This window comes from Camelus dromedarius, chromosome 26 (genome assembly GCF_036321535.1).
Source record: "Camelus dromedarius isolate mCamDro1 chromosome 26, mCamDro1.pat, whole genome shotgun sequence".
Classification (NCBI taxonomy): Eukaryota; Metazoa; Chordata; class Mammalia; order Artiodactyla; family Camelidae; genus Camelus; species Camelus dromedarius.
In genome coordinates this window covers 16274717-16301119 of record NC_087461.1, presented here as the reverse complement: position 1 = coordinate 16301119, position 26403 = coordinate 16274717, and the positions used below count along the sequence as shown (strand labels likewise).

Sequence of the window (26403 nt, the reverse complement as noted above, 5' to 3'; positions counted from 1 at the left end):
TGTTGGATCAGCAGTTGTCAGCCCAGAGATTCAAATGCACAGTAAAGAACAAAAACTACAAATTTATTTTTTCTCTGTTTTATACATAGAATTCTAAAAATATTAAAATATCATATTTTAAAAATTTAAAGCCCTCATCTTGAATTCACATTGAAAATTAATGTCATAATTAGTTCCAACTCAAGAAGAAATGATCAAAGTGAGCCAAATAATTTAATCTTAGAACCCAAATATAAAAAAGGAAGTCAAAGAGGCAAAGGGAAAAATGATAAGAGTAGAAAAAGGTAACAGGACAAATGTCCAAATATTCTATCAGGTAATATTTGGGCATTTAAAGTATATTCTTATGTTTCAGTATGAAAAGGCCTGGCTCCTAAAAGAAGAAAAGATTTAACCTATTGTAAAACAAATGTTACACAGACTTGTTTTAATAGTAAGATATTTTTTCTTTTTCAAAAACTTAAGGAAGCAATTCAAAACATATTAAGTAAGTTTAAATATAGGTTCTAAATTCATTAAGCATCTACAATTCAAAATCATGTCTTCTACTTGTGCAGTAGGTTTGCAAGTTTTCAACTAATCTCATCAAAAGTACCACGGAAAGATGTCTGGGAACACTGCCCATGCCCAAAGGGTCCCCTCCCTCTCTGTACAGATCCAAAGGTTTTACTCTGCCATAGCTCAGATGGCCAGCATGGAAAATTCTCCACCCCGTTTAATAGAAATCATGTTTCTTTCTTTGAAGAAGTCCATTTACGTAGTGCATTTAACCTCACCTACATCCTCTTATTACAGGATTCTGTGGGACCCTGCTACTTGAGGACAGTAAGTTCTAAAAGGTCCCTGCAGTGAGATTCCGTGCTTTCCCCCCTCAATATTAAGTATAAAACTCCAATTTATATAGGAGAGCTTGTATACATTTTTTTCAACCACATTCTCTAAGATATATCAGAGCACAATATAATTTTTGTTTCACAGACACAGATGTTAAGATAAAAAAGATGACCCTGTCTATGTTGGATAGAAAAGTAAGATTATTTATAAAACATGGCAGAAAGTTAAATTTGAGAAACTTGAGGGTTAGATAAAGAAGTTATATCTATAATGGTTGTATCTGTAATGAAAAAGAATATGAAAAGGCATATATGTATGTAGATGTGTGACTGAAACATTATGCTGTACACCAGAAACTGTCACATTTTAAACTGACTATACCTCAATAAAAAGATGGTTTAAAAAAGATGGTTATAAATGATCAATCTGAAGTTTCATAACCTGTTCATAAAGGTTAACTACTAAATTTATTTTCACCACTGACTTTCAAATAAAATTGAACTGTGGAAAATCTTTACCAATCCTACAAAATGTGTTAAATGACTCCCCATGGGTTGGGAAGAAGACTCCAATGAAATAAAAATAAGTCCTGGGTCACTGAACATCTCAAATATCAGATGATTTTATTAAAATTAAACAGGTTGGTACTCAAATTTAAAATCACAAACTAACCTCTTTAAAAAAATGTAATTACTTAGAGTCCTAAAAGTAAACTGTTCATCTCAAAAGGAAAAACCAAAATACAGTTAAGAAGTTATTTCACTAAACAGGAACAATTTTGTTATCCATCTTCAAACCATAAACACAAATCTTAAATATGATAGAGTACATAGTGTGACAATGCTTATTTATAAATACTCATCAAAATTGTTTTTATTCACTAATCTGGAGAAATAATTTGTGTATGTATGTGTATTTAAGTTGATCAGCCAGAAGAGTAAAAGCAAGTTCTTCTGTTTTTGTCTCCATGTAGGATATTGCATGCATTAACCATTATTTCTTGATTTATAAGCTTAGGGATCTATTGAATTCTTATGATCAGAGACAGCTTAGCACCCTTAAGCCCTCTTTTCCCCCTTTATCAAGTACCAATATGATTAGATCACAATATGAAATAAATCTTCAGTATTTTCTGCCAATTTATTTGTTCATTTGTTCAACAAAAATGTACAGAGCATGAACACCGTGCCTGGCACTGTTCTAGGTGTTAGGAAACAGTGGGAGACAAAACAGACAAAAATCCAGCTGCCATAGAGCTTACTAATGAGACAGATAAAATATAAAACAAATGAGTAAAATATACCGTATGTGCCTAGGAACCAGAAATCTTCTGATTCAATAAAAAGATAATCCAATTCAAAAATAAGCAAAGGTTCTGAATAGATAATCCTCTAAATACAAATGGCCAAAAGCACATAAAAAGATGATCAACATTATTAGTCATTAGGGAAACGTAAATCAAAACCACAATGACCGCTTACTACCTACTAGGATGGTTATAATCATAAAAATTAAAATAATAATAATAAAAAGGGACAATAACAAGTGCTGGCAAAGATGTGGAAAGCTGACAGCCCTTCTTTATTGCTGGTGGGAATGTAAAATGATGGTGTTGCTATGGAAACAGCTTGGCAGTGCCCCCAAAAGTTAAACATAAAATTTCCATATGACCCAGCAATTCCAGTTCTAGGTATATATCCAAATTCCCAGAGAACTGACAATGGACTCACATAAGTGCTTGTGTAGGAATGTTCACAGCAGCACTGTTCACAACAGCCACGAGGTAGATACAAACCAGATGCCCACCGAGGAGTGGATACACGGTGTCACATGCACACAATGGGATACCATTCAGCCAGAAAAGGGAATGGAGCACTGATACATGCCACAGTGAGGATGAACCTCAGAAACATTATACTCAGGCAAAGAATCCAGACAAGAAAGGTCACATATTGTATGACTCCATTTATAGGAAATATCCAATACAGGTAATCATAGAGATTGAAAACACATCTGTGGTTGCTGGGGTTCTGGAGACAAGCAATGGGGAGTAACTGCTGAATGGATACGGAGTTTTACTTTGGGATGATGAATGTGTTTTGGAACTAGATACAGGTGGTGGTTACACAACACTGTGAATGTACTAAATGCTACTCAATTGTTCACCTGAAAATGACTTATTTTGTTATGTGAATTTCACATAATTAATTAAAAAATATCTAGTTTTGAGAGTGAGTGGGAGAATGTTAATGAAAAGGGTTTCTTTTCTAAAAAAACAATGACCAGGGAAGGCTTCATTGAGGAGATGACCCTTGAATGCTGACCTGAAGGAGTGCAGGAATCCTTTATACCAATATTTGACAGGGTTTTCAGCAGGACAGTGGCATGAAGTGACTTACATTTTAATGGGCTCATTTGAGCTGCTGAATTGAGAAGACACTATAGCTCCACCAAGGGCAACAGCATAGTCGTCAGTTAGGGAGCTATTGCAATGATCTAGGAAAGAGAATTTTCCAGTGCGTCTTTCAATTCTTTTAGTAAGTTTTCCGTTTCTCTTTTGTTGATCAAAACGTTCTCTTCTCACAGCCTCCATAGTATTGTGGATATAATTTCTTTTATGGTTTTTGGGTTTTTTTTGACGTTCTCTTTTTATCCCTACACTATCCTACACTGTCTCTATTTTTTTGAGTGCCTTTTCCCCTATTTGCTCTGATTTCTGGTCTTTATGTAAGCATTCCTCAAATGTCTGATCCTTGGTGGTCTGCTAATATTTGAGAAACTAAAATGCACTGCCTATGTGGGAAGGACTTATAAATAAACCTCCCTGTGGGATTATTTGGCAGGGTTCCACTGAGGTATCCCAAACTGCATGCAGTATCTTAATCCCTCCTTTTGACCTGGTCAATTTGCCCAAAGAAAAAGAAATTGCTTTAATCATCAAGGGGTACATTCAGCAAGAGCAAAGCTGCTGGGTTCTTTCCGAGTCTCTAAGATCTGATCATACGTTAAAAACATATGTCTCCTTAGACTTCTCACCCCTCACCTATCCAGGCCAGTCTCTCACCAAGTCCTGTCAGTTTAACTCAGGAATAAATCCCTTGAGTTTATACACTGTTGACCCTTGAACAATGCAGGGGATGGGGGCGCTGACCCTCAGTATAGCTGAAAGTCTGCATGTCACTTAAGAGTCAGCCATATGTATCTATGGTTCCTCTTTCTGTGGTTCTGTATCCAAACATTCAAGCAACCAGAGATCCAGCCAACCCAGGATTATGTAGTATTTACTACTGAAAAAAATCTGTGTATAAGTGGACCCGCTCAGTTCCAACCCGTGTTGCTCAAGGGTCGACTGTACTTCTATCCATCTCTACCATCATTACCCTGGACCAAACTACATTCTTTGCTTACCAGGAAAATTACACGTCTTGTTTACCCCCTCCCCAGGTTATCCTTCAGTGTGTCTGTTTTTCCCAATTACCCGGAGTGAATTTTTTCAAAATGCAATTTCAGTCTTGTTCCCTTCCTTCCTATCTTCTCCCAAACTACTCCCACCATGGATTTTTAAAGTCTAGTGGCTGTCAGTACTCTTGGAAGAGAGTCGTGTGGGCTGCCTACCTTTGCAGCCTCCTCCGACCTCCTGTCCCTGCCCCCAGTTCTCAGGGCTCCTGCTCTTCTCTTTCATTTGTTCACACACAGCTCTTTGTTCTACCGCTGTTTGCTTGCTCCAACTATTTCCTATGTAGGGAATGCTCTTTTTCCCTCCTTTTCCTGTTGTTTAATCTCACTGATGCCTCAGTGCTCATTTTTGACATCAGTTCTTCAAGGAAACGTTCCTAATCTCCCTTCTAGCTTTCCAGACCTGCGCTTTGTTAGCACCCATCACAGCTGTAATTTTCTAAGTGTGATTCTTTGATTAATGCCTCCCTCATTAGAATGCACACCTCCATAAAACCAGGCGCCTAATCTCTTTCTGCTCACCACCGTTTTCACAGAGCTCGGCATAATGCCAGGCACCTATTATATACCCTGTAAATATTTGACAAATGGTATAAAATTAAAGGAAGGGAACTGCCACTACTATCACCTCCAGTGTGTAAGATACATAAACAGGTCTACTGCTTTTTAAAGGCATCTAACAATGCCGAATTATGGACTACCTTGAAAATTGTGACCTTAAAACATGTGTTTTTACTTTATCATAATCAGCTCAAAGAAGTCAGCACATTAAATACATACACGGACAAACACACCAGTTTCATAGAAAAAGATATCAACATTTACATTAAGCTCCTGGGAGGGTTGGAAAAGAACCCCAACCCCCCCCCCCCAAAAAAACTGTGTTGTTTATTTCAGGCCAGGAACATAAAGTGAACAAACCCACCAAAATCAAATAAACCAAAAATCAAAAATAATAATAAAAATAAACTCACAGCCAAAATTACTTGCTCTAACATATAAATATTCAAGAATGACCAAATAATAGATCCCATTATAATGTGAAGAACAGCAAAGTGTACACAGTATTTTCCATACTGTGAAGACTACATAAATACTTTACTTGAAAAAAATTTGAAGTTGGACCCAGTAAATGTTATCAAGTATTATCAATGTCATTTACCACTTGTGTTCTTCCAGTTTTATAATACTTTATTTCAAACAAAAAATTATTTACCTGCAACTCTTTTTAAAGATAACATGTTCAAGCAATCCAAATTCAGTTGCTCTAAACTTCACTGAAAAGGAAGTACCCAGGCTTTTAAGATGCTTCAGAATGAGTCATGAAAAAATATTTTTAGAAGCTATAAATGTCGCTGGAACCCAACTATAGAAAATTTGTGTAAAGGCTTTATTCATTAAACTAACGAACCCCCACACTATGTCATTCTATATGCCAGATATGGAAAATGCAAACGGTAAGTAACGGAATAATAATAATGAGGATAAAATTTAAGAGCTCTTAAAGAGAGATAAGATACCTGAAACATATGGTTGTTATTATATATAATAGTTAAAGAACCTACTATCCTACCACAAACGTCTCTTTGATCACTTCGCGTGTGTGTGCACCTTCCTATCAGGATTAGTAGTAGTTCAGGGGTGCAAATAAATGAAGACAGATTTAAAAACCCTGACTGACTTCCATGGTGTACCCTGAGTTGTTTTGTCAGGCTTACAACTGGTGTGGCAGGGGTTTTTGTTTTTCAATGTACCTCATAGCTCCAATTCAACTTTCACTGCCCGTGGCTGAGGTCTATGGAAAAGGAGATGAATGAGAGAGTCCCCGCCCCAGACAAGGCTCACTGCTGACCACTGCCATGCAGAAAAAGGCATGGGAAGGAGCAACTGTGCACTGTGTGGTAAATGCAACAGCCCGATGGGCCAAGTGCTACGGGATCAACACAGAAGACCAGGACAGGCAAGTAAGAAGTGTCTGTTTCACAGAAAGGTGGGTCTCATTCACTCCCATGACTCTTTCAACATCCCTAACATTTCAAGGCTTGAACACAAAGTGTGTGTGTTTACATAGGTCAACTGACACTGTTCTTTGTGTTAACCTCCTGTGAAACCTCTTCTGCTGTTTTGACAACAAATTCATTAATCAAATATCAATCATAAAGTTTAAGATTTAAAATATTTTCACCTTATTACCTTTTATATTTGATGCTTACATAGCTTCAGAGCATTTGTTAGTTTTCCTACTGCTAAAGAATAGGATTGGTGATAAAAATGATTAATAACTGGATTGAAAATACATTTCTGTATGTGAAATGGAACTGATTTCCTTTTCTGGAAATTTGTAACACGACACAAAAATTAGTCAAATGATGAAATCCTCACTCAGGAATTCGTTGTTTAGTTTCTTTGGTTTACATTTTGCTTTTAACTTCTTCCTCTCTACTTCAGGAGGGAAATTAACAGCAAAGCTGTCAGATGAAATGTAACAAATCAGAAAGGTCTGTACCTGTAGAGTTGTATTTTACAGCTTTTTCTGTTTAAGGAACGGTATGTATGTGTGTTTCACTACATCTACTAGCTGGATATTCGCCAGCACAATAAAAGTAAATACAGCAATAAATAAAAGATCCAAAAAACAGCACTGTCAGTTCAGCCTTTGGTACAATTTATATAATTCATACTTCTTACAGATACAAACTTAACATTAACAAATATAAGCTGAAAAATCATGCTGAGTAAGCAGGAAAGTGCAAGAGAATTAAGAAACCTCAAAAATATAATTACATATATTTTCTCCTTTTACTCCGTGTAGGCATACCAAAAATATATAATAAATGTAGGAAAATGAAAAAGGCAATGATGATGATGATGACAACTGCTAAGATTTACTGGGCATTCAACTTGTACTAGGTACTGCTAAATGCTTTATATGAAAGCTTGACAACAATTCTTAGAGCAAAGTGCTATTATTAAAACTATTTTAAAGACATGAGAAAAGAGGCTGAGGGATGTTAGGAAGTGGCAAGGCTGAGATTCTAATAAAGGCTGTCTGGCTTCAATGCTCTTAGCCACTCAAAGAGAAAGAAATATTATAAAGGCTGGGACTTAGAAAGAGTTTAAGAATTTTAAAATAAACATATTCAAATGCATTTAACCTATTTCAATATGGTAACTATATATATTAAAACTATAGGAAATATTCCCTCTTAAAAGAGCAACTGACTTCTATATCACTAAACTATTAACAGATTTAAAAATATTTTCCTAGATGTTATAACTAAAATTATTTTGTCACATAAGTAAGATTTTCTCTACAAAAGATCAACCCAAAACTTTTAAATTCAATTATTTTCACCATATCACAAGAGATTCCTGAAAAAAAATCAAAAGCTAAAGTTCTTAAGTTGGAAAAGATAAAGAAATTATAACTAAATCATGACAGATTTTACTAAAGTGATCCCCAAACCAGAGCAATACAACAGTTATGTTCTTCAGAATTAATTTTTTAGATTTTGAAACAATCCATTTGTCAGAGGAAATACACTGAAGTCTGCACAAAGATTCAAACTAAATATGGACCTATATTATTTATCTGTCTAATGTCATACTTAAAAGAAAAAAATCCTGCTATAAGCATACCTTGGCAAAAAATACGGTGAGGTGAGTTTCACTGCCAACAATCCAAATAGGGAATTTTGGAGATTTCAAGTAAGAACCAACCTAGAACAAATGTAACAAAATAAATAAACAAATGAAAACTTTATATTGTCTGTTAAATATCTGCCAATGAATATCTGAAGCATAACTAGTGTCTTATTGATATTTAAATGGAATAATGGATTGTGCCAGAATGCCTTCCCCATTAAGGTCAAATGCTGACTGTCCAAATGAGTGTTATAAAGACTATCAGGGCTAATAAGCTTACATTGGACACTTACACCACATCATCATCATCATCATCATCATCATCAAAGGTAACACAGATAAAAGGAATTAGTTTAGCCCTAAGAATTATTCTCAGATTTTACTAAAGATCCTAGGTAGAACGACACTTCTAGAATTCTAGCTTGGTATCTCAAACTCTGACACTATAAACTTGATGATGATTACTTTATCAGGAAAATAATTAAAATTAACAAGTAAGTAGACTTATGAATAAGTAAGTAAAAGGAAAAATCCTTAAGAACACCCTGTCTATTCTTACTCATGCTTCTCTTCATATTTGTGTGACGTTTTTCTCTTACTAAAGATAAAGAACACCCTGTCTGCAAAGACCATGGAGCAATATAATAATTTCTCTATAGCAAAATATATACTCCCAAACATTTAAGAATATAAAAGAAGTCTGTCATTTGATTCTTCATGGTAGAAGGTAAATTCAAAGTTTTACAATATTAAGTGTCTAAAATGTACAAAAAGTTATACTTTATAGCCTGCCTTTAAGGTTATATATTTAATCTATAAAAATGATAGTACCCCAAATTTAAGAGTATCATTTTTGTGTGTGTGATAGAGGAAAAAGGAAGCTTAAAATTCAACAACAACAAATAAGACTTGTGAAATCCAATCATGTTCACCTCAATCACCCACAATCTTAGGTGGACAAAGATTTGGACTGAAAAACAACTAAACTTACCAATAAAATCTGCAGAATTTTCTTTTCTTACACAGGCTCCCTAGAATTGGGAAATTCTAAGCGGCTACTCACAGCAGTCAGGGCCAACTATTCCCTAAGCAGCCAAAAACCCTGCTGGGAGGCCCCATTTCCGACCACCATTTGGAATTTATTCACATCATCAGGAGGGCAGTGGGAAACAGGCTCTTTGGTATTTGTGGATAGTAAAACCCATGATGGGAGGGGTGAGCCGGATGTGCTAATGGCAACAGTGAACCAGTCGAGGAGAACAAATGGCTTAAGGACAACAGAGAAGAGTCACAGCAAAAGGACAAAGAAAAAGGAAAAGCTCTGATCACAGGTTCAGACTAGAGCAGCTTTAGAGGTGTTCAGTGCAAGACCTCCAGTTCTACATACGGAAACTGAGAAATACACAGGATCAGGGCTTGGTCTGGATTCAAACAGCTAACTAGTATAGAGCTGGAATTGAACTCAGGTTTCCCGACTCCTAATGTGGCAGCTTTCCATTACATCATGCCTCCTGTGCTGAAAAGTTTAGATGTTTAATTACTCTTTTAGAAGAAGTGTGTGTGTGTGTCAGAGTGTATGTATGTGTGTGTAATTAAGGTAGAAGTAAGAAATAAGGATAAGATTATATACTTTAGGATCAAAGGGTAAATGCTGAGCTCATGAAGTGTTTTATAATAATAAAAATAAATAAATCAAGAAGGCATAAATGGTGCCACCACTTGGGAAAACAGTTTGACAGTTCTGCAAAATGTTAAGCATATAGTTACTATATGACCCAGTAAGTTCACTCCTGGGTAAACACTCAAGAGAAATAAAAACATGTTCACAAAAAACTTACATATTAATGTTCATAGCAGTATTACTCATAACAGACAAAAATCAGAAACCGAAATGTTTATCAACTGATAAAGAGATAAACAAAACTGATACAAATTGATGTGTCATACAATAGAATGTTATTTGGTCATAAAAAGGAATGAAATACTAATACGTTTAAAATATGACTGGACACTGAGAACATTAGGTTAAGTGAAAGGAAACAGACACTAAAGGCCACACACACAATCCTAAATAGGATTCCATTTAGATGAAATGTCCAGAATAGACAAAACTACAGAGACAGAAAGGGCTGTGGGGGAGTGAGGAAGTGACAGCTAAAGGGTTCACAGGAACTTTACGGGGTGAGGAAAACATACTAAAATTGGCTACTGGTGATGACTGCACAGCCTTGTGGATATACTAAAAGCTCATGAACTACACACTTTAAAATGGTGAATTTTATGATATCTAAGTTGTATATCTATTTTTTTTAAAGTGCACAGCCAAAAGCACTCAGAGTTGCCTTTTATCTCGCATGCAAGTGTCCACACACACACACACACGCGCGCGCGCGCACACACAGGGTGAGAGAGGGAGGAGACAGCTATCTAGAGAGCCCGTGAGAGAGACAGTGTCATGGGTGTTAATGAACACATGTGGCCAAAATGGTAATCAAAATGTTAATTTCATTTCTAAAGGGCAATTTGCTACACTATCAAAGAACAGGGAATTGTTCAGATTCACAAAACTAATACAAACACAATTACTTCCTTAATGCCATTTCTCTAAATGTTTGGTAAAGAGTAAATGTTTGTACATATCTCAGAAGGACATCTAGAGTTATATACAGATGAGCACCACAGTGTAATAGGTAGGTTTTTGTTTTTTGTTTTTTTTTAAATCACTATCTTAACTGCGTTTTGAGGCCTGACTAGGGGCTGGTCAATTCCCTTAAAAAAGACAGATTAAGTCAAAACCCCAACCACCTCCCTGATGGGACCCCCATACTCCAGCCACTGTGCGTCGCCCTGGAGCAAGGTACCAGACAAGGAGGGACAACTCCCACGCCCCAGAGCTCACTGAAACTATTCAAGGCAGTCAGTCCACAAAGGGCCCATGAAACATAGTTACCATCCCAACTCCCACCTCAACTTCCTAGGGCTGCAGCTTGCTGCTGCCCTGCACCCAGGTGTCATTTCCTCTTTGGCCCGATTTGGTAGCTTTCTTTTGTTTGGAAGTGTAAGTAACAAAGAGTTCTGCCTTTCATCTATCTGAGTGTCAGTGTGCTGAACCCCGTCATTAAAAACTATCTTTTAATCTTAGAAAACATCACAGTTCCTGCTAGAACACTGGAGCAGTAAAACTACAGTAACACCAGAGTAATAATACTACAGTAACAGAAGAATATGCAGCAGCTACCGACTTTCTGCTAAGATCTTGGGGAGAAACAGACACTCCTCTGTTCTATCTAACAGTTAAAGAAAAGCAAAAGCACCTATTTTAGAAAAGCTTGTAATTCTGGTGAAATTATCCATTCATTCATTCAACAAATATTTCCTGAGTACCTAAGATGTACTGAGAAAGACAATGTGCCTGCCTTCAAAGAGCTTATACTTCATTATGGACAACAATGGAAAAATAAATTCAAGATTAAAAAAAGGTAAGTAAACAAAAAGGATCATTACAAAGTGAGTATTCCTATGAAATAATGTGAAAAAGGGTCATGGAGGTAAAGGTCAAGGAAAGGGTCTTTGAGGCACCGTCTGAAGTAGGACCTGAAGGAGAGAGTAAGACATCCATTAAAGAGCTGGAGGATTCCAGGCAGAAATGAAAGCAAGTCAAAGAGTCATCAGGCAGGGAAGGGCTTAGCGTGTATGAAAAACTGACAGGAGACCAGTGTGGCTGGACCACAGCAAACAGAGAGAGATCAATGCAACTCTGAAGGACAGACAGAATCCAGACCATCAGGGCCTTAAGGCCAAAGGGTGAAGATTTCAAAATCTATCATCTTCACACCCTATCCTCTTGCAACACACATACCATACACACTTTTTAGAAAACAGCTTCACTGAAAAATCTCTGACATATAAAAATTGTACATACTTAAGATGTACAACTTGATGTTTGGATGTATGCACTCTAAAAAGCTAATTAACATATCCATTGTCTCTATATAGTTACCATTTTTTATGTGTGCACACACACAGACACACACACACTTTGAGGATACGTGAATGTTTGTGTGTTGGTGTGCTGGAGAGGAAGGGACACAACTTGATTCTCTGGTCACTAGACTGCCTTGAAATAGCTTTAGCTTGTGTAATTAAAGTCACTGAAAATATAAGAGTTCCTACTGTTTGATAGTATGATCACTACTAATGAATAAAGACAGGAGAAACTTGTTTATCACGTGTGTATTACTCCTGTCTAAGTGTTGTCTTGAAAAAGGAACGCTGTCTGGTAAACAAGAAAGGAAAGGAAGGAAGGGGAGGAAAGGGGAATGAAAGAAAGGGGAGGAAAGAGGAGGGAAGGGAAGGGAGGGGAGGGGAAGAAAGGGGAGGGAGAAGAGAGGAAGAAAGGGGAGGGGAGGGGAGGAGACGGGAGGAAAGGGAAGGAAAGAAGGAAAATACTGTTAATGCTACTAAAAATAATCACCACCACCAGAAACCACTGCTATGGAACCACCATTCTAGAATAGAAAAGAACATGAGAACTTTCTTTCTCCAAAATCCGAGCATCTTATTAAGTGCAAATCATTAGTGATTTAAATTCCATTTAAAACTATTTGGAATATCCAATAGTTATTTTAAATTGTCCAGTAAAGCAGAGACATATATCAAAAAATGAGGAGTCTCATGCCAGTTGCTAACCCTAGCACATGTATTAAAGGGTTTAATGCTGTGAAATGCTTCTCTTTTTTTGCTGTGAAATCATTTTTCAGATGAAATAGACAAAAGAAAGAATTTCAGGCATTTAACAAATCTTTCTCTTTGCCTGATAAAGTATTACCAGTTGTTCCAGTGAAGCACACTGCTAGCGAGGAACAAATGGGACATTCTTTTACCTGAGGTAAAAGAATATGCAGCCGCAGCCATAGATATCTCTATTTTTATAAATTACTTCATACTGGGTTCTGCCCCTTACCCTCAAAATGGAAAAAGCTTCAAAAATCGGAAACTCAGATGATCACCCAGCTTAATGCTGCCTTTGATAAGCCTGTCAGCTCAGGAAGGGAGATCAGAAAGTAGCTGAGAGGACATGGCAACAGTAGTAAGCTAAAATGTGTTGTCATGGGAGAAAAATGCTACCCACAACAGTAGGTATGTGAATAAAACCCACGCAAAGCACCTTGAAAATTAACTTACCTTACAGTATCTTAAAGCTTCCATTAGTGTTAAGAATCCCACAGCTGCTTGTTCATGAATACCAAGAAGCTCTGTAACAAAATAGCGTTTTGCATTAGTATATAAATTGGAAAAGCACTTCAGTGTAAATATATGTATGTACATACATATTCTACGCCGAAACTTTTTCTTTTACAGGAAACTACACTTTAAAACCTAGCAAATATTTACTGTTAAGAGTTCACATCAAGTTATCATCACAGAACTACTCATTATAAAATACCGTTCAATCAGGCAGTGGGTATGTGATAACTCAGATATACATTAAAATGCACTTATAAAACTTTATATTCAATGTTACGTTTCGACGAACATTGGATACCATCCCTCTCTCCTATAAATAAACACAAGCAGCATGCTTAAGACTGGGGAAATGATGAAGAGAACATGCTATCTGCTTTACAAAGGCTAAGAGCTTATCAAAGGACATAGATGAAAACACTTGTGCTGTTTACAGGCACACACATTATCTTATAGTTGTGTTAGAGCATCTGCTCACTGTGATAGGGAAGGCGTACCTAAGTGTCTGAGTTGAATCTTGAAGCATATGTAGTAGGGATTTTCCAAGCCAAGAAGAGGATAAGAGGAAAATTCAAGGTAGAGGAAATGGCAAAAAAGTATGAAAAATCAATGTATTTAAGTGGTGAAGAATTTGCCAAAGCTTCCTTTTAAGGTTTCTAGCCTGGGGAACCTGATAAATCATGATTAACTAAGAGAAAGAATTAAGAAGTAGCTTCTGAAGTGGTATGGAGAGAGAAGATGGTTTTAGATAAGCTGCAACTGAGGTTAACTTTAGGACTTCTAGCTAAGGATGGATACACAACTAGAAGTAAGGCTCAGGGAGAGGTCAGGGTTGGATGTAAAGCTTTGGGAGTCGTCAGCATACAGATGAGAGAGCTGACATCATGGAAATGAATAAGAAAGAATAGAAAAAGCATAGGAAATAAAAAGATTATTTCATAAGATGTAACTGTGATGGTAATAAAGATCTTTATGAAAAGAGTACAGCTTTCAGCTCATGTACATTAAGTATCACTATAAAAGTAACTTGGGTCCATGTGTATTTCTAAAAAGCATTTTCTTCAGGTAAAAATTAGGTCCACTTTAAACACAATGCCTACATAAAACTTGGCATCTTTTTGCCACTCTGGTCATGTATTGTCCTTTTTTCTATTAGGATATTATGTTTTTCTTGTCAACTGATGTAACTTAGTAGTTTTTGTTGTAAATATTTTACTATGTATCCTTAAGTACAACATCCAGATAGTATAAACCAAGAACTGGTTGCTTAAGGCTTTCTAATTGTAAATTCAAAATTAATAGAAGACATGTATACATACAGTTTATATTTTTTAACTAACAGGCACAGAGGAGGCAGAGCAGTAGTTCTCAAATGTAGTTGAGGATTTTTAGGGATCCACATGATTTTTTGGAGACTACATGAAATCAAAATGATTTTCATAAAGAAGGCAGTAATTGCCTTTACTCTTGACTCTCTCATGAGTGTAGAGTGGAGTTTTCCAGAGGCTAAATGATATGTTATTCCCAACAGACTGAACCTATAAACAGATCTGAGAATCCAGCTGTCTACTAATAAACTAGACATTAAAGGCATTTGCAAAATTTTAAAACAATGTCACTCTTCTTACTAAAGTTTTTTTTTTATCATTTTGGAAAATAGTTATTTTTTTATTAAAATATTTATATTCAAAATAATGGTTGTGTTATTGTTATTTTAAAATGAATTAATAAATCTTTAAAAATTTTTCAGTCTTAATCTTTGACAAAATGGCAGTGATCATTATTTTCCTATAAACCAAGTAAGTGAAAGTTTTTTTGAATCCTCAATAATTTTTTTTTTTAAGCGTATAAAGGGCATGAGATCAAAAAACTTGGAGAATCACCGGATAACAGTGTTCAAAGGAAAAAGGAGTGAGGGTGAGCAGCCCAAATAGCCTTTCAAATTTTTCCGTCCTCTTCCTTCTGAAACAGAAGCAGTACTAAATGTCTTCAAGTTCAAAGAATACATGTTAAGAAACATTTTCACATTTCAATTTCTAAAATCAGTTACCACCACCTAGTGTTATGACTTAATACTACATCATTTATTTCCTTAGAATTTTAAACAAATATATATTTATAATAATATCATGCTACTAAATATAGCAAATTAGCTGTTCATAATTCTTAGATAATAAATTATTCAGATTAGGTCAATAATCACGTTTAGGCATGCTGTTTAGATGGTAACATTTTAAAAATGTATTACTCTTATTTTCTTAAATAGGATAAATATTTACTTTTATCTTCATTAGATAGCTAAAGTGCATCATTAAGAATAGTTACTGTTGTACAAAGTTGTAATTATAGTGAGAATATATTATTCGCACATATTAAAATTTACAGAATTTAGTTACACAAGACTTTTCTCAGTAAGTCTCAAAGAAATCTAGAAATTTGCAGAAAGTTCTAATGAGTATGTCATATTTTAGACTTTTCTGTATAGCTTCGTTTTCTTAGCCTAGCATTTAAGACTAATCATGATCAGTGCCTAGCAACTCTTCGTTCAGTCAGTGAGACTGCCTCTAAATGCAGAGTTTTATATTCAAGTTTGCTTTTTTATACCCTGCTCCTCCACCCTCAACTATCACTTCTCACTTCATTCAGGGAGTCTACAGAAATTCTGTGGCCTTTCAAACTTGATGCTGCCTTGGAAACGAGATAACTTGCTTACATTTATTTAACAAACATACCTTGAGTACCAAGTGTTGAAAAGCACCATGCTAAACAGTGCAGACATACAAATATCACCAGGAATACGAAGACAAATAAGCAAACAGCCTCTCTGCATATCTGATGCGGGGTTAATACCAAAAATACATAAGGAACTCCTACAACTCAGCTGCAAAAAACCAAATAACCTGCAAAACAAAGCCAAACCCCAAAAGAAAAAAATATGGGCTAGAGACTTAGACATTTCTTTAAAGAACACATACGAATGGCAACAGTGTATGAAAAGATGCTGAACATCACTGATAATCAAAGAGGTACAAACTGAAACTACAAGAAGGTATCATTCACACCTGTTAGGATAACCATTATCAAAAACACAAAAGATAAGCGTTGGCCAGGATGTGTAGAATTTGAATCCTTGTAAATTGTTGGTGGGAATGGAAAATGGAAATCCACCATGATTGGTGGTTCCTCAAAAAATTAAAAATAGAACCACCATATGATCCAGCAGTTTCACTTTTGGGTATTTAATCCAAAAGAATGAAATCAGGATCTCAAAGAGGTATCTGCACTCCGAGGATCATTGCAGCACTGTTCACAACAGCTAAGAAATTGAAAACAACCTAAATGTCTAGCAACTAATGAATGGATAAATTATGGTACATCTATACAATGGAGTATTATTCAGGATTAAAAAACAAAAAAGTCATATGATCTGTGGCATAGGTACGAACCTTGCTGACTTTATGCTAAGTGAAATATGCCAGTCACAGAATGAGAAAAGCTGCGTGACTCCACCCACATGAGGTATCTGAAAATCATCAAACTCATAGAAGCAGAGAGTAGAATGTTGGTTGCCAGGAGCTGGGAGGAGGAGGAAATAGGGGGCTGCTATTCAATAGATAAAAAGTTTCAGTTACGGAAGATGAATAAGTTCTAGAAATCTGCTGTAAAACTTTGTTTTAATAGTTAATACCATACTTAAAAACTCATCATAAGGGTAGATTTCATGTTAAATGGTCTTACTACAATTAAAAAAAATTTATCCCCCCCCCCCAGAAAAAAGAGAAACAAACCAGTAGATGATAAAAGTAGAACGTGGTAAGCGTTACAAAGTCAAAATGCTCAGAGGGCAAGCTGGTCTCCCTTAGCTGTGAGAATCAGGAAGGGAGGGCCTACAAGGTGGGAGTTGAGGAACTGGACAAATACAGATGGGAAGGATCTAGGTCTTCAGGCACAAGGAGTAGCATGAACAAAGAAATGAAAGCAAGCAGCGTAATTTTGTTCCAGCATAGGTTCATGATGGCTGAAAAAATAAGCTAGGATGAAATTATGTAGGGTCCTTGAGTCAGTAAGGTGTAGAATCTATAGTTTAAAAAAATTAAAGAAAAAAAGAACTTTTTTACACAAATGTTAGAATATCTAAAATTAAAAAAAAAAATAGATGTGGTTATCTCACTTAGAGGTTAAAGGTACATACAATCTGAGACACGAACTTTGTGAAATCTGTTTCTGAAGTGAGGAATTTTTTTTTCATATTATTATTATTATCTTCTTTCTTTCTACATTTTATTATTTCAAACCAGGTGAACAATTTCATAAAACGTGAAAAAAGCAAGGAAGTGTTCAATGCTGAAGGACCCAGGCCTGGGGCGAGGGCATGAGGGGTCAGCAGGCAGCGGCGGTTCCTAGGTTAGCACTAAGGAGCTACATTTAGGTTAATGGAGCCAGGGCCCAGGGCCGCGGGGGCAGGACCTCAGTGACATTGGCAGTTGTCTGGAACAGCCTTTGGAACCCAATTCTGTGGAGGGCAGGGCACCGCCCACAGAGGGGGCAACCAGCAGAGGGATGGGTGTAAACACACAAGACACATTCAAGGCACAGAATCACTGGAAAGGGGTTGGGTGGGCACTGGTCAGGATTGGACAGTTTTAAATAGTTTTTCTCTAAGAAGTTTTCTAGGTTTGCAGTTTTTTTTTTTCTCTTGACTTTCATTTTTTTAAAAAGCTATAAGAATTAGCAGGTGGACTGTGGTCTCCAGGAATGGTGGCGTTTCACGCTTCTTGTGCTTTTTCCTTTGGGGCCTCCGAGCGGCTGAGGGGGGCGGGTGGGCGGGCAGGAGGCTCCGTGTAAACATCTGGACTGGGGCTGGGTCAGGGGCTGGTGTTGGGTGAAGCTAGGGGTCCCAGGCCGGAGAATTGAGTGCCCGTCCAAACACAGGCCTTGGGAAACTCAGTATGTGCTCCCCTCCCCCATTACAGAACAAGATGATGGTTAAAACCATAAGAGATGACAGGAGAGGGTACCCATGGCCCTTCCCTGCACCTGGGACAAGGGCGGGCTTCAAACACAGAGGCCTGTGGCAACCCCTTCCCCCAGTCTCTGGAGCTGAGGGAGGGGACAGGGGAGCCAAGCACATAGAGTGGAAAGAGGAGGAAAAGCGGCCAGGGGGACAGGCGGGGAGCGTGGTCCTCTTGCCCCCATCTTCCTCAGGGGCTGGGGGGAGCAGAGTTGGCGGTGGCCTGTCCTGCCAGGCCCCGCTGCCCCTCATTAGAGGCCACAGTCCTTCAGGTTGTTCTTGATGATGATGTCGGTGACAGCGTTGAACACGAACTGCACCTTCTTGGTGTCGGTGGCTCACGTGAAGTGCGTGTAAATCTCCCTGGTGTCCTTGCGCTTGTTCACGTCCTCAAACTTAACTCTGGATGTAGCTGGCTGCCTCGTCGTACTTGTTGGCCCCTGTATACTCAGGAAAGCAGATGGTCAGGGGGCTGTGTGTGATCTTCTCCTCGAACAGGTCCTTCTTGTTGAGGAAGAGGATGATGGACGTGTCCGTGAACCACTTGTTGCAGATACTGTCGAACAGCTTCATGCTCTCGTGCATGCGGTTCATCTCCTCGTCCTCAGCTAGCACCAGGTCATAGGCGCTCAAGGCTACGCAGAAGATGATGGCTGGGATGCCCGCAAAGCGGCGAATCCACTTCTTCCGCTCGGACTGCTTACCACCCACATCAAACATCTTGAAGTGCAGGTCTTTGAGGGTGAAGTGTGTCTCCAGGATGCCCATGGTCTTCACGCGGGTCTGAAGCACATCCTGCTGCGTGGGGGTGTAGTCACTTTGTGCAGTGCGCTCCAGGTCATTCAGGTAGTAGGCAGCAGTCTTTGAGCTGGTACTCCCGCGAGCGGCCAAAGCAGGCCTGCACACCACGGTCAGCCCAGAGCCTCCGGATGACACAGGACAGGTCCTCAGGGAGCACACCCTGCTCCTCAGACATGCAAGACAGTGCAAACAGCTGCCTGGCGTCATCCGCTCCGGAGGAGTCAGCAAAGTCAATCTGCAGATTGCCCGTGGCTTTGACGATGACCATCATGAACTGGATGGTATTGCTGTAGACGACTGCCCGGTACTGCAGGCATTCCTCCTCTGAATAGCCATCTTCATGGATGATCTTCATCTGCTTTACAGTGGTGCTCTTCCCTGACTCCCCAGCACCCAGCAGCAGCAACTTCACCTCCCGAGCCGCCTTCCCGCAGGTTCTTGTCCATCACCTTGGGGCGCTCGGCCACCGCCTTATCCTAGGCGCTCACGGTGCAGCCCGTCCCGCCGTCCGCCGGCCCGGCCCCCACACGGCCCCAGCCCGGCTCGGCCTGCCGACCCACTCCGCTCCCGCCGCCGGCCCTGTACGGGTAGCTCTCCAGTCGGCAGTTCCGAGCGTCTCATATTATTATTATTATTTAGAAACCTGCATGTGTTTTTAATATTAGAAGGCTTTCCTTTCTCTTCTTTATTGGTTATGCCTTTTGGGGGGGTAATTAGGTTTTTTTTTAATGGAGGTGCTGGGGATTGAACCTAGGACTTCAGTGCATGCTAAGCATGTCCTCTACTACTGAGCTATACCCTCCCCCCACCACCACAGCGTGAGGATCTATTTTTAAAACCCACTTAGTGGTTGTTTGTTGCATTCCTAGGAAGTCAGGTTGCTACAGAGTTGTCATATAGCTGGGTCAGCCAGATTTAGCAAACAGAAACACAAGATGCCCAGTTAAATTTAAATTTCAGATATAAAACATAACTTTTAAGTATAAGTATAGTCCAAATACTATATGAAACACACTAGAAATGATTATTTATTTGAAACTCAAAGTTAACTAAGAGTCCTGCATTTTATCTGACAACTTAGTTCCAGCTAATTTAATGTATTTTTACAAGTAATAAAATTCGGAGAACATAAACATTTCTGATCTTTCCTCACATATATGCTGATAAACCAAATACTTTCCATATTTGTACAGCACTGAGCAACTTAATCATAATTCATATCAATTACTTAAAAATACTAAAATTTCAAAATGAATTCTTCATCTGTGGAGTTCAGATTTTCATTGTCTATGTATCATGAGTTTATCAACTTTCAATTAACTACACCTGGATAGACTGCAATACTGATTTCTATCAGAACAAAGAAGAATGTGGATTTCTGATTTATAAAAGCTGACTCTATTTTAATCCCATGAAAGGAAGAAAACATTAAAATAAAAATAATCATCAAATAAACATACGAAAGCAATATATGTACAATACATACAAAAACAGGGTATACAAATAGAGAAGGACTCATTTAAGACAGAAAGGAGGCCAATGGAAGACTGAACTATAGGAAAACAAAGTCAAAGCAAACCTCAGCTCAAAATATAGGCAATGGTAAAGGATGAAGACACATGGCAGGTTAATAAGGGCCAGACCACAAAAGGATCTGAGAGCCCTGCTAAGAAGTTCGGATTTTATTTAAGTGCATACAGAAGCCAGCCATCAAATGATTTTAAGTGAGAGAATATCTGATTTAGTTTTTAAAATGCCATGCTACTCACTAGGAAGGACCAACGGTGTGGGCAAGAATGATTTTGGTGACTAGTTCTATTGCAGTTTTATTTGTATTCTACTACAGAAGCAAGAGCTAGGTTTAACAGCTGGGGTGGAATAATGCACATGAATTCAGAAATTACATGACCTATATGATCAACAATATGTACTTTCAATTAGGAATATTAAAAACAATCTAGATGGGAAGACCTAATATTGTAAAGATGTCACTTCTCTAAAATAATACACAAATGTAATTACTGTAACTTCAATCAGAATCTTCAGAGATGTTTTTAAAAACAGAACTTAAAAGCTGAAAATAAAGGTCAACTGGAATGGAGAGTGTGGAAATGACTATGATAAATCTGAAAATGTACAATGTTAGGAAACATGCTAATAAATATCGAAGTATATTATGTAACTATGAAACAGTATAGTCTTGACATAAGAACTCACAAAGAGATCAGTGGAAAAGAAGACTCCAAAAAATGACTCAGGTGTGGGAAAATGTGTCATTTGATGAAGTATGTGCTTCACATCGGTGGAGAATTGACTAGAATTAGGATATTAGGTACTTCTTTGGGAAAAAAAGGAAAAAGGTAGATCCCTACCACACACCACTCATAAATAAATAATCCAGACGGGTTAAAGAGCTGAACATAAAAAAAAATAAAGCCTACAAAAGCATCTGAAGAAAATACTAGAGAATATTAGTTTTAACCTGGGGCAAGAGAAACATAAAACAAATACAAGAAAAAATTTTAAAAGCAAAACAGAAGTCATAATAGAAAAGATCAGAGGATTAATTTCATAAAAATGAAAAGCTCTGGTATGTAAATGATAACCAGTGGCAAAGTTAATGGAGACAGAAAAGGCTGAGAGAAAATACTTACAACACAGATTTAACATACAAAGAACTAAAAATTTATAAAGCACTCCTAGAAACTGTAAATAAAGGAAAAATAACCTCTCTGCTGAAAATGCCAAAAGAGAGGAAGAGACAATTCCCAGAAGAAATGTTAAAAGTTGACAAATGTATGAAAAAATGATTAAGTGCAGGCTCACCAGGAATCAGAAAAACGTGAATTTAATTAGGCTATTAATTGTCAATAAACTGACAAAATATTAAAAGATGGAAGGTTCTGACTGTTGGTCAGGATGCAGAAAAACAGGAACTCTCTTCCATGTTGGAAGCGTGAGTTTATATCTTTCTAGTTGGTAAAGCAAATTTCAGAAAGTAATTTGGCATTATTTGTCAAAGTTTAACAGGTGTTTCTCAGAAGGTTAAATAAATACAGAGTTACCATATGACCCAGGATTTTTACTCCTAGGAAGATACTAAAGAAAAACAAAAATATATCCTCACAAAAATTTGCACATAAATGTTCCTAACCACATGACTCATTACGGCCAAGTGGAAACAAGCCAAATGTCCATCAACTGAAATGAATAAGGAAAATGTGGTATAAACCACACAATCAAATATTGTTCAGTAAAATGGACTGAAATGTGGGTACATGCTAAAACATGGATGAACCATTATGCTAAGTGAAATAAGCCGGTACAGAAGATCAGATGTTACACGATTTTATTTACAAGAAATGTCCAGAATGGGCAAACCTATAGAGGCAGAAAGTAGCTTACTGGTTGCTAACGGCTGAAAGGGACTGACTACTAGTCAGTACAAGGGTTCTCTTGGAGGTGAAAAAACTTATCTAAAATTGATGTGGTGATGGCTTCACAACTCTTAAGAACATACTAAAAACCACTGACTTGTACATTTTAAATAGGAGATTCATACGGTATGTGAATTATATCTCAAAAAAAAAGCTATTATTAAAAAAAAAAAAAGACCAGAAGCCTACATTTTTAACACACATGCTAACTTTCAGGAATCTATCCTACAGGAAAACTTGACTATGAACAGAAAGACATATACAAAAAATGTTCACTGTAGAATCAGTTGCAATGGTAACCATCTAAATGTTTGAAAATGGTAACCATCTAAATGTTCATCAAAAATAAACTAAGAGCAAAAGACAAACTGAGGAAAAATATGTTTATTACATATATAACAGATTAAGCACTGCTGTCCTTTATATAAAGAAGAGAAAACTGTCCTATTTATCTTTCACTGAACCTTCTTGGCCTTTCCTGCATAACACACAATACCCATTTTCTTTCCCACTGCCAGACTGATGACTATCACTAGAAAAAGACCAGACTGTAAGTTTTGCTGGTTGGATCCACTGTAAATAATTCTATGTAACCTCATCTCAGCTCTTCATTCTGATTGCACATTTAAAAATTTCTCTCATAATTCATTTTGATATTCCTTCTTAAAGCAGTTGATTCAAACCCTTTCTATCCTTTATATGCTTCTAACTTTATCTGTGTCCCTTTATTTTCAGCAACTTCAAAATCCCAAGAGTTCTCCCAATTTAAATCTTTCACATCTGAAAAATGACTTTTTCTTTTTTCAACACCTCCCCCCCCCCCCAGTTTTAAAAGAATGGCGCATCTTTGCAAGGTCATTCTTGTTCTTGACTCCTTTTATTGTCTCTTCTATTAAAAGTGGTTCCCTAATGATTCAGGTGACTTCTGTTCCTTAAAACAAAACCTATGTGTACCATCCCTTGGCCTTATTATGACCAGGCAATGAACTCCTCTCTTTCAATTCTTTCCTACATTTCCTTGCCTACATTAATTAAAATATTTACCCCCTATGATACAGTTTCTATCTCAATTGCTCTTTTAAAGGAAAGACCTTGCTAAGTGCTAATTTCATTACCTATTCTTAGCCTTCATTCTCACTGAATGAGAGATACAACATGGCTCATTTACTAACTCTACCACAGACAAGAATCTTTGGATTAAATTCTGAATCTCAGCATCTCTCTATAAAAGAGGCAAATAACTACCTCTCAGGGCTACTGTGAAATTTAATTATATAAACTTCTTTCACATCATCTCACTTATTATTACCACACTCAAGACTCTTTAAGTGGACTGTAAGAGGCAGTATGTCAAGATGATTAAGTAAGTATTCTGGTTGTACAGAACCAGACCACTGTGGTTCATCAAATCACAGCTCTGCTATTTACAAATGAGCTTTATCTCTCTTGGGAAGTGTACACAGAATTTCATGTGTGCCAGATCCAAGGGCCGAGACAATGATTTCTTAGGAACTTGGGCCAGGCCTGCCTGCTGGTTTTGGAAGGTCTCCTGAGGATGTAGAGGATGGCTGCAATTCACCCAGGGGACAAAAAAGCTGGTGGTGGACTTTCCGGGAGTGTTCATCTACATGAGCTTTCCTGGAGGCTGACATCTTGACTGTATCATTGGCACCAAGACCCGGCACCAAGACCCAGCCCCACCCAACAGCTTGTAGGGAAGCCTCAGACCAAACAACACACAGGGTGGGAACACAGCCCCACCCATCAGCAGAATCCCTGAGCCACAAATGCCTTTAGACGCGGCCCTACCCACCAGAGGTCCAGGACCAAGTTTCACCAGGCAGTGGGCAGGCACTGACTTTTCCTGCCAGGAAACCTACATAAGCCTCTAGTCCAGCCTCATCCACCTGGGCACATACCAGAAATAAGAAAACAACAATCCCAAAGCCTGTGGAAGGAATCCACAAACACAGGCCAGACTCTACACTGGGACCACCTGGACCCTGGCCCTTGGGTGACAAGAGAGGAGTGTCCTGCTGGGACGCATAGGACATCTCCCACAGAGGGCCACTTCTCCAAGGTCGATAAATGTAACCTACCTAAAAATACAAATTGAAAGACAGACAATATGAGGAGGCAGAGGAGTATCTCCCAGGTGAAGACACAAGATAAAATCCCAGAAGAAGAAGTAAGTGATGAGGAGATAGGCAATTTATCTGAGAAAGAGTTTGAAGTAATGATGGCAAAGATGTTCACCTAGGGGTAATTTTAAAATTATCACGTCCAGGCCCCACTACCTAGAAATTCTAATTTGTTTATTTATTCTCAGCTGGGGCCTGAACATTAACTTACTTTTAAATTCCCTAAGTGATAATGTATAGCAGGGATTGACATATGGCTCTAATAAGACTGATCTTTCTCCATCCCTAGACACAACCTGTATTCCTTCCCCCTCACTCATCCTATCTGGCCAATTAAAATGTTAACTCCTACTTAACGGCTATCCACTTACCCCAAGGCAAGCACAGTGGGAAAGGTTTTCTCCATCCCCTGAACTTCTATAATACTTTATTTCAAAACACTTCACTCAGTTTGTATTATAGTTATTTGCATGCATGTTCTTGTCTCCCTCTTCTGAGGGAAAGCCAAGTTCTTACCATCGGCCAGTTGAGACATTTTAGAAATTTGATCTTAACCCTTACAATCCAACATCCCTTTGAGGAAGGCATTACCCCCATATTTTATAAATAAGGAAACTGAAGCCAAGAGAAGTAAAGTGGCTTGCCTAAAGATTTGTAAAACTAGTAACATTATATTTTTCCTTTGTATATTATACATATCATAACCTCCTCTCATGTTATCAGACAGAAAAAAATATCCAATAAACGCTGAATGAATGTATAATTTTTAACTTTGGTGACTGAAAACAGATTCAAGTCAACGTTCCTAATGATTAAGGAAAAATACAAGGAATGTATCCTGCCTGTTTTCTTTTCCAAGACAATTATTTCAAAGTCACTGCTTAGTTTTGATATTTAAACTATACTTAAAAAGATCCACGGCAAGGCAATAGCCTTGCAAGCTAATTTTTTTAAGAAACAGAAAAGGATGAATCTGTGCATGTCAAAAGCCTAAGCTTGGATAACTGACTACTATCCTATAAATGAAGTGCACAACACAACGAAAAGCCTATGGGAGGCTGGACGGGGAAAAGCCGAGGAGAGCTGAGAGACTGACGTACTTTTAACTGGCAGAGTTAAACACTTTCAGCTATCAATCAGAACGAGGACTCAAGACCAGGGAGGGCTCGAGGTGAGTACAGCTCAGTGGTAGAGTGCATGCTTAGCATGCATGAGGTCCTGGGTTCAATCCCCAGTACCTCCAATTTAAAAGAGCAAGATAACCTGAGGGGTGTTTTGGTCCCTGAATTTTACTGTTTATATTTTGACCTTTATCAGAAATCACCTAAACTAGGTTCTCATTCTAACCTCATCACTCAGTGAATAATTTTGCATTTATTTCTAATGTAGTAAGGCAGGGTAGCTCTTAAATTTCTTAAACAGTAAAATGCAGGGTTGGATTGTATTAAGGTGCTTTTTAATTCTGAAATTCTATCATTTTTACTGATTTTTTCCCCTTAATCTTGTATCCTTTCATACTTCTGTTAATTAACTATACGTATTTCTAAAACTTGAGAAAACTTCAAATTTAGGAACAAGATCCACTCATTTAAATGGGAGCAAAAAGCAGTAACTATTATTTCCTCAATCACAATATTTGCTTGTCATCTGATGACAGTTTTGTCTAATTATATAAGAAAATATAAATTTCCCTGTGAACCATAGGAGCCACGGTGCTTCCTGTCCTACACTACATACTTTAAGAGGAGGTACCTAGTAGTTATTCAATATAGGCTGAATGAGTGAATAAATGAATTGAGACTGATCCACTAATAATATGTTAAAGGGAATTTTT

The 26403-nt window shown here is 37.7% G+C and overlaps 1 protein-coding gene and 1 pseudogene across 2 annotated transcripts in view; both read right to left on the bottom strand.

Annotated features, from left to right (window-relative positions):
- Positions 1 to 26403, bottom strand: part of MINDY3 (MINDY lysine 48 deubiquitinase 3) — an 85541-nt gene that overhangs the window by 31439 nt on the left and 27699 nt on the right. For both annotated transcript variants that reach the window (XM_064479417.1, XM_064479418.1), the window contains 2 exons: positions 13120 to 13190; positions 7930 to 8010 (listed from right to left, as the gene is read on the bottom strand). In XM_064479417.1, coding sequence (XP_064335487.1) covers positions 7930 to 8010; positions 13120 to 13190 — 152 coding nt within the window. The remainder of the gene's footprint in view (positions 1 to 7929; positions 8011 to 13119; positions 13191 to 26403) is intronic.
- Positions 18001 to 19452, bottom strand: LOC116150503 (guanine nucleotide-binding protein G(i) subunit alpha-2-like; annotated as a pseudogene).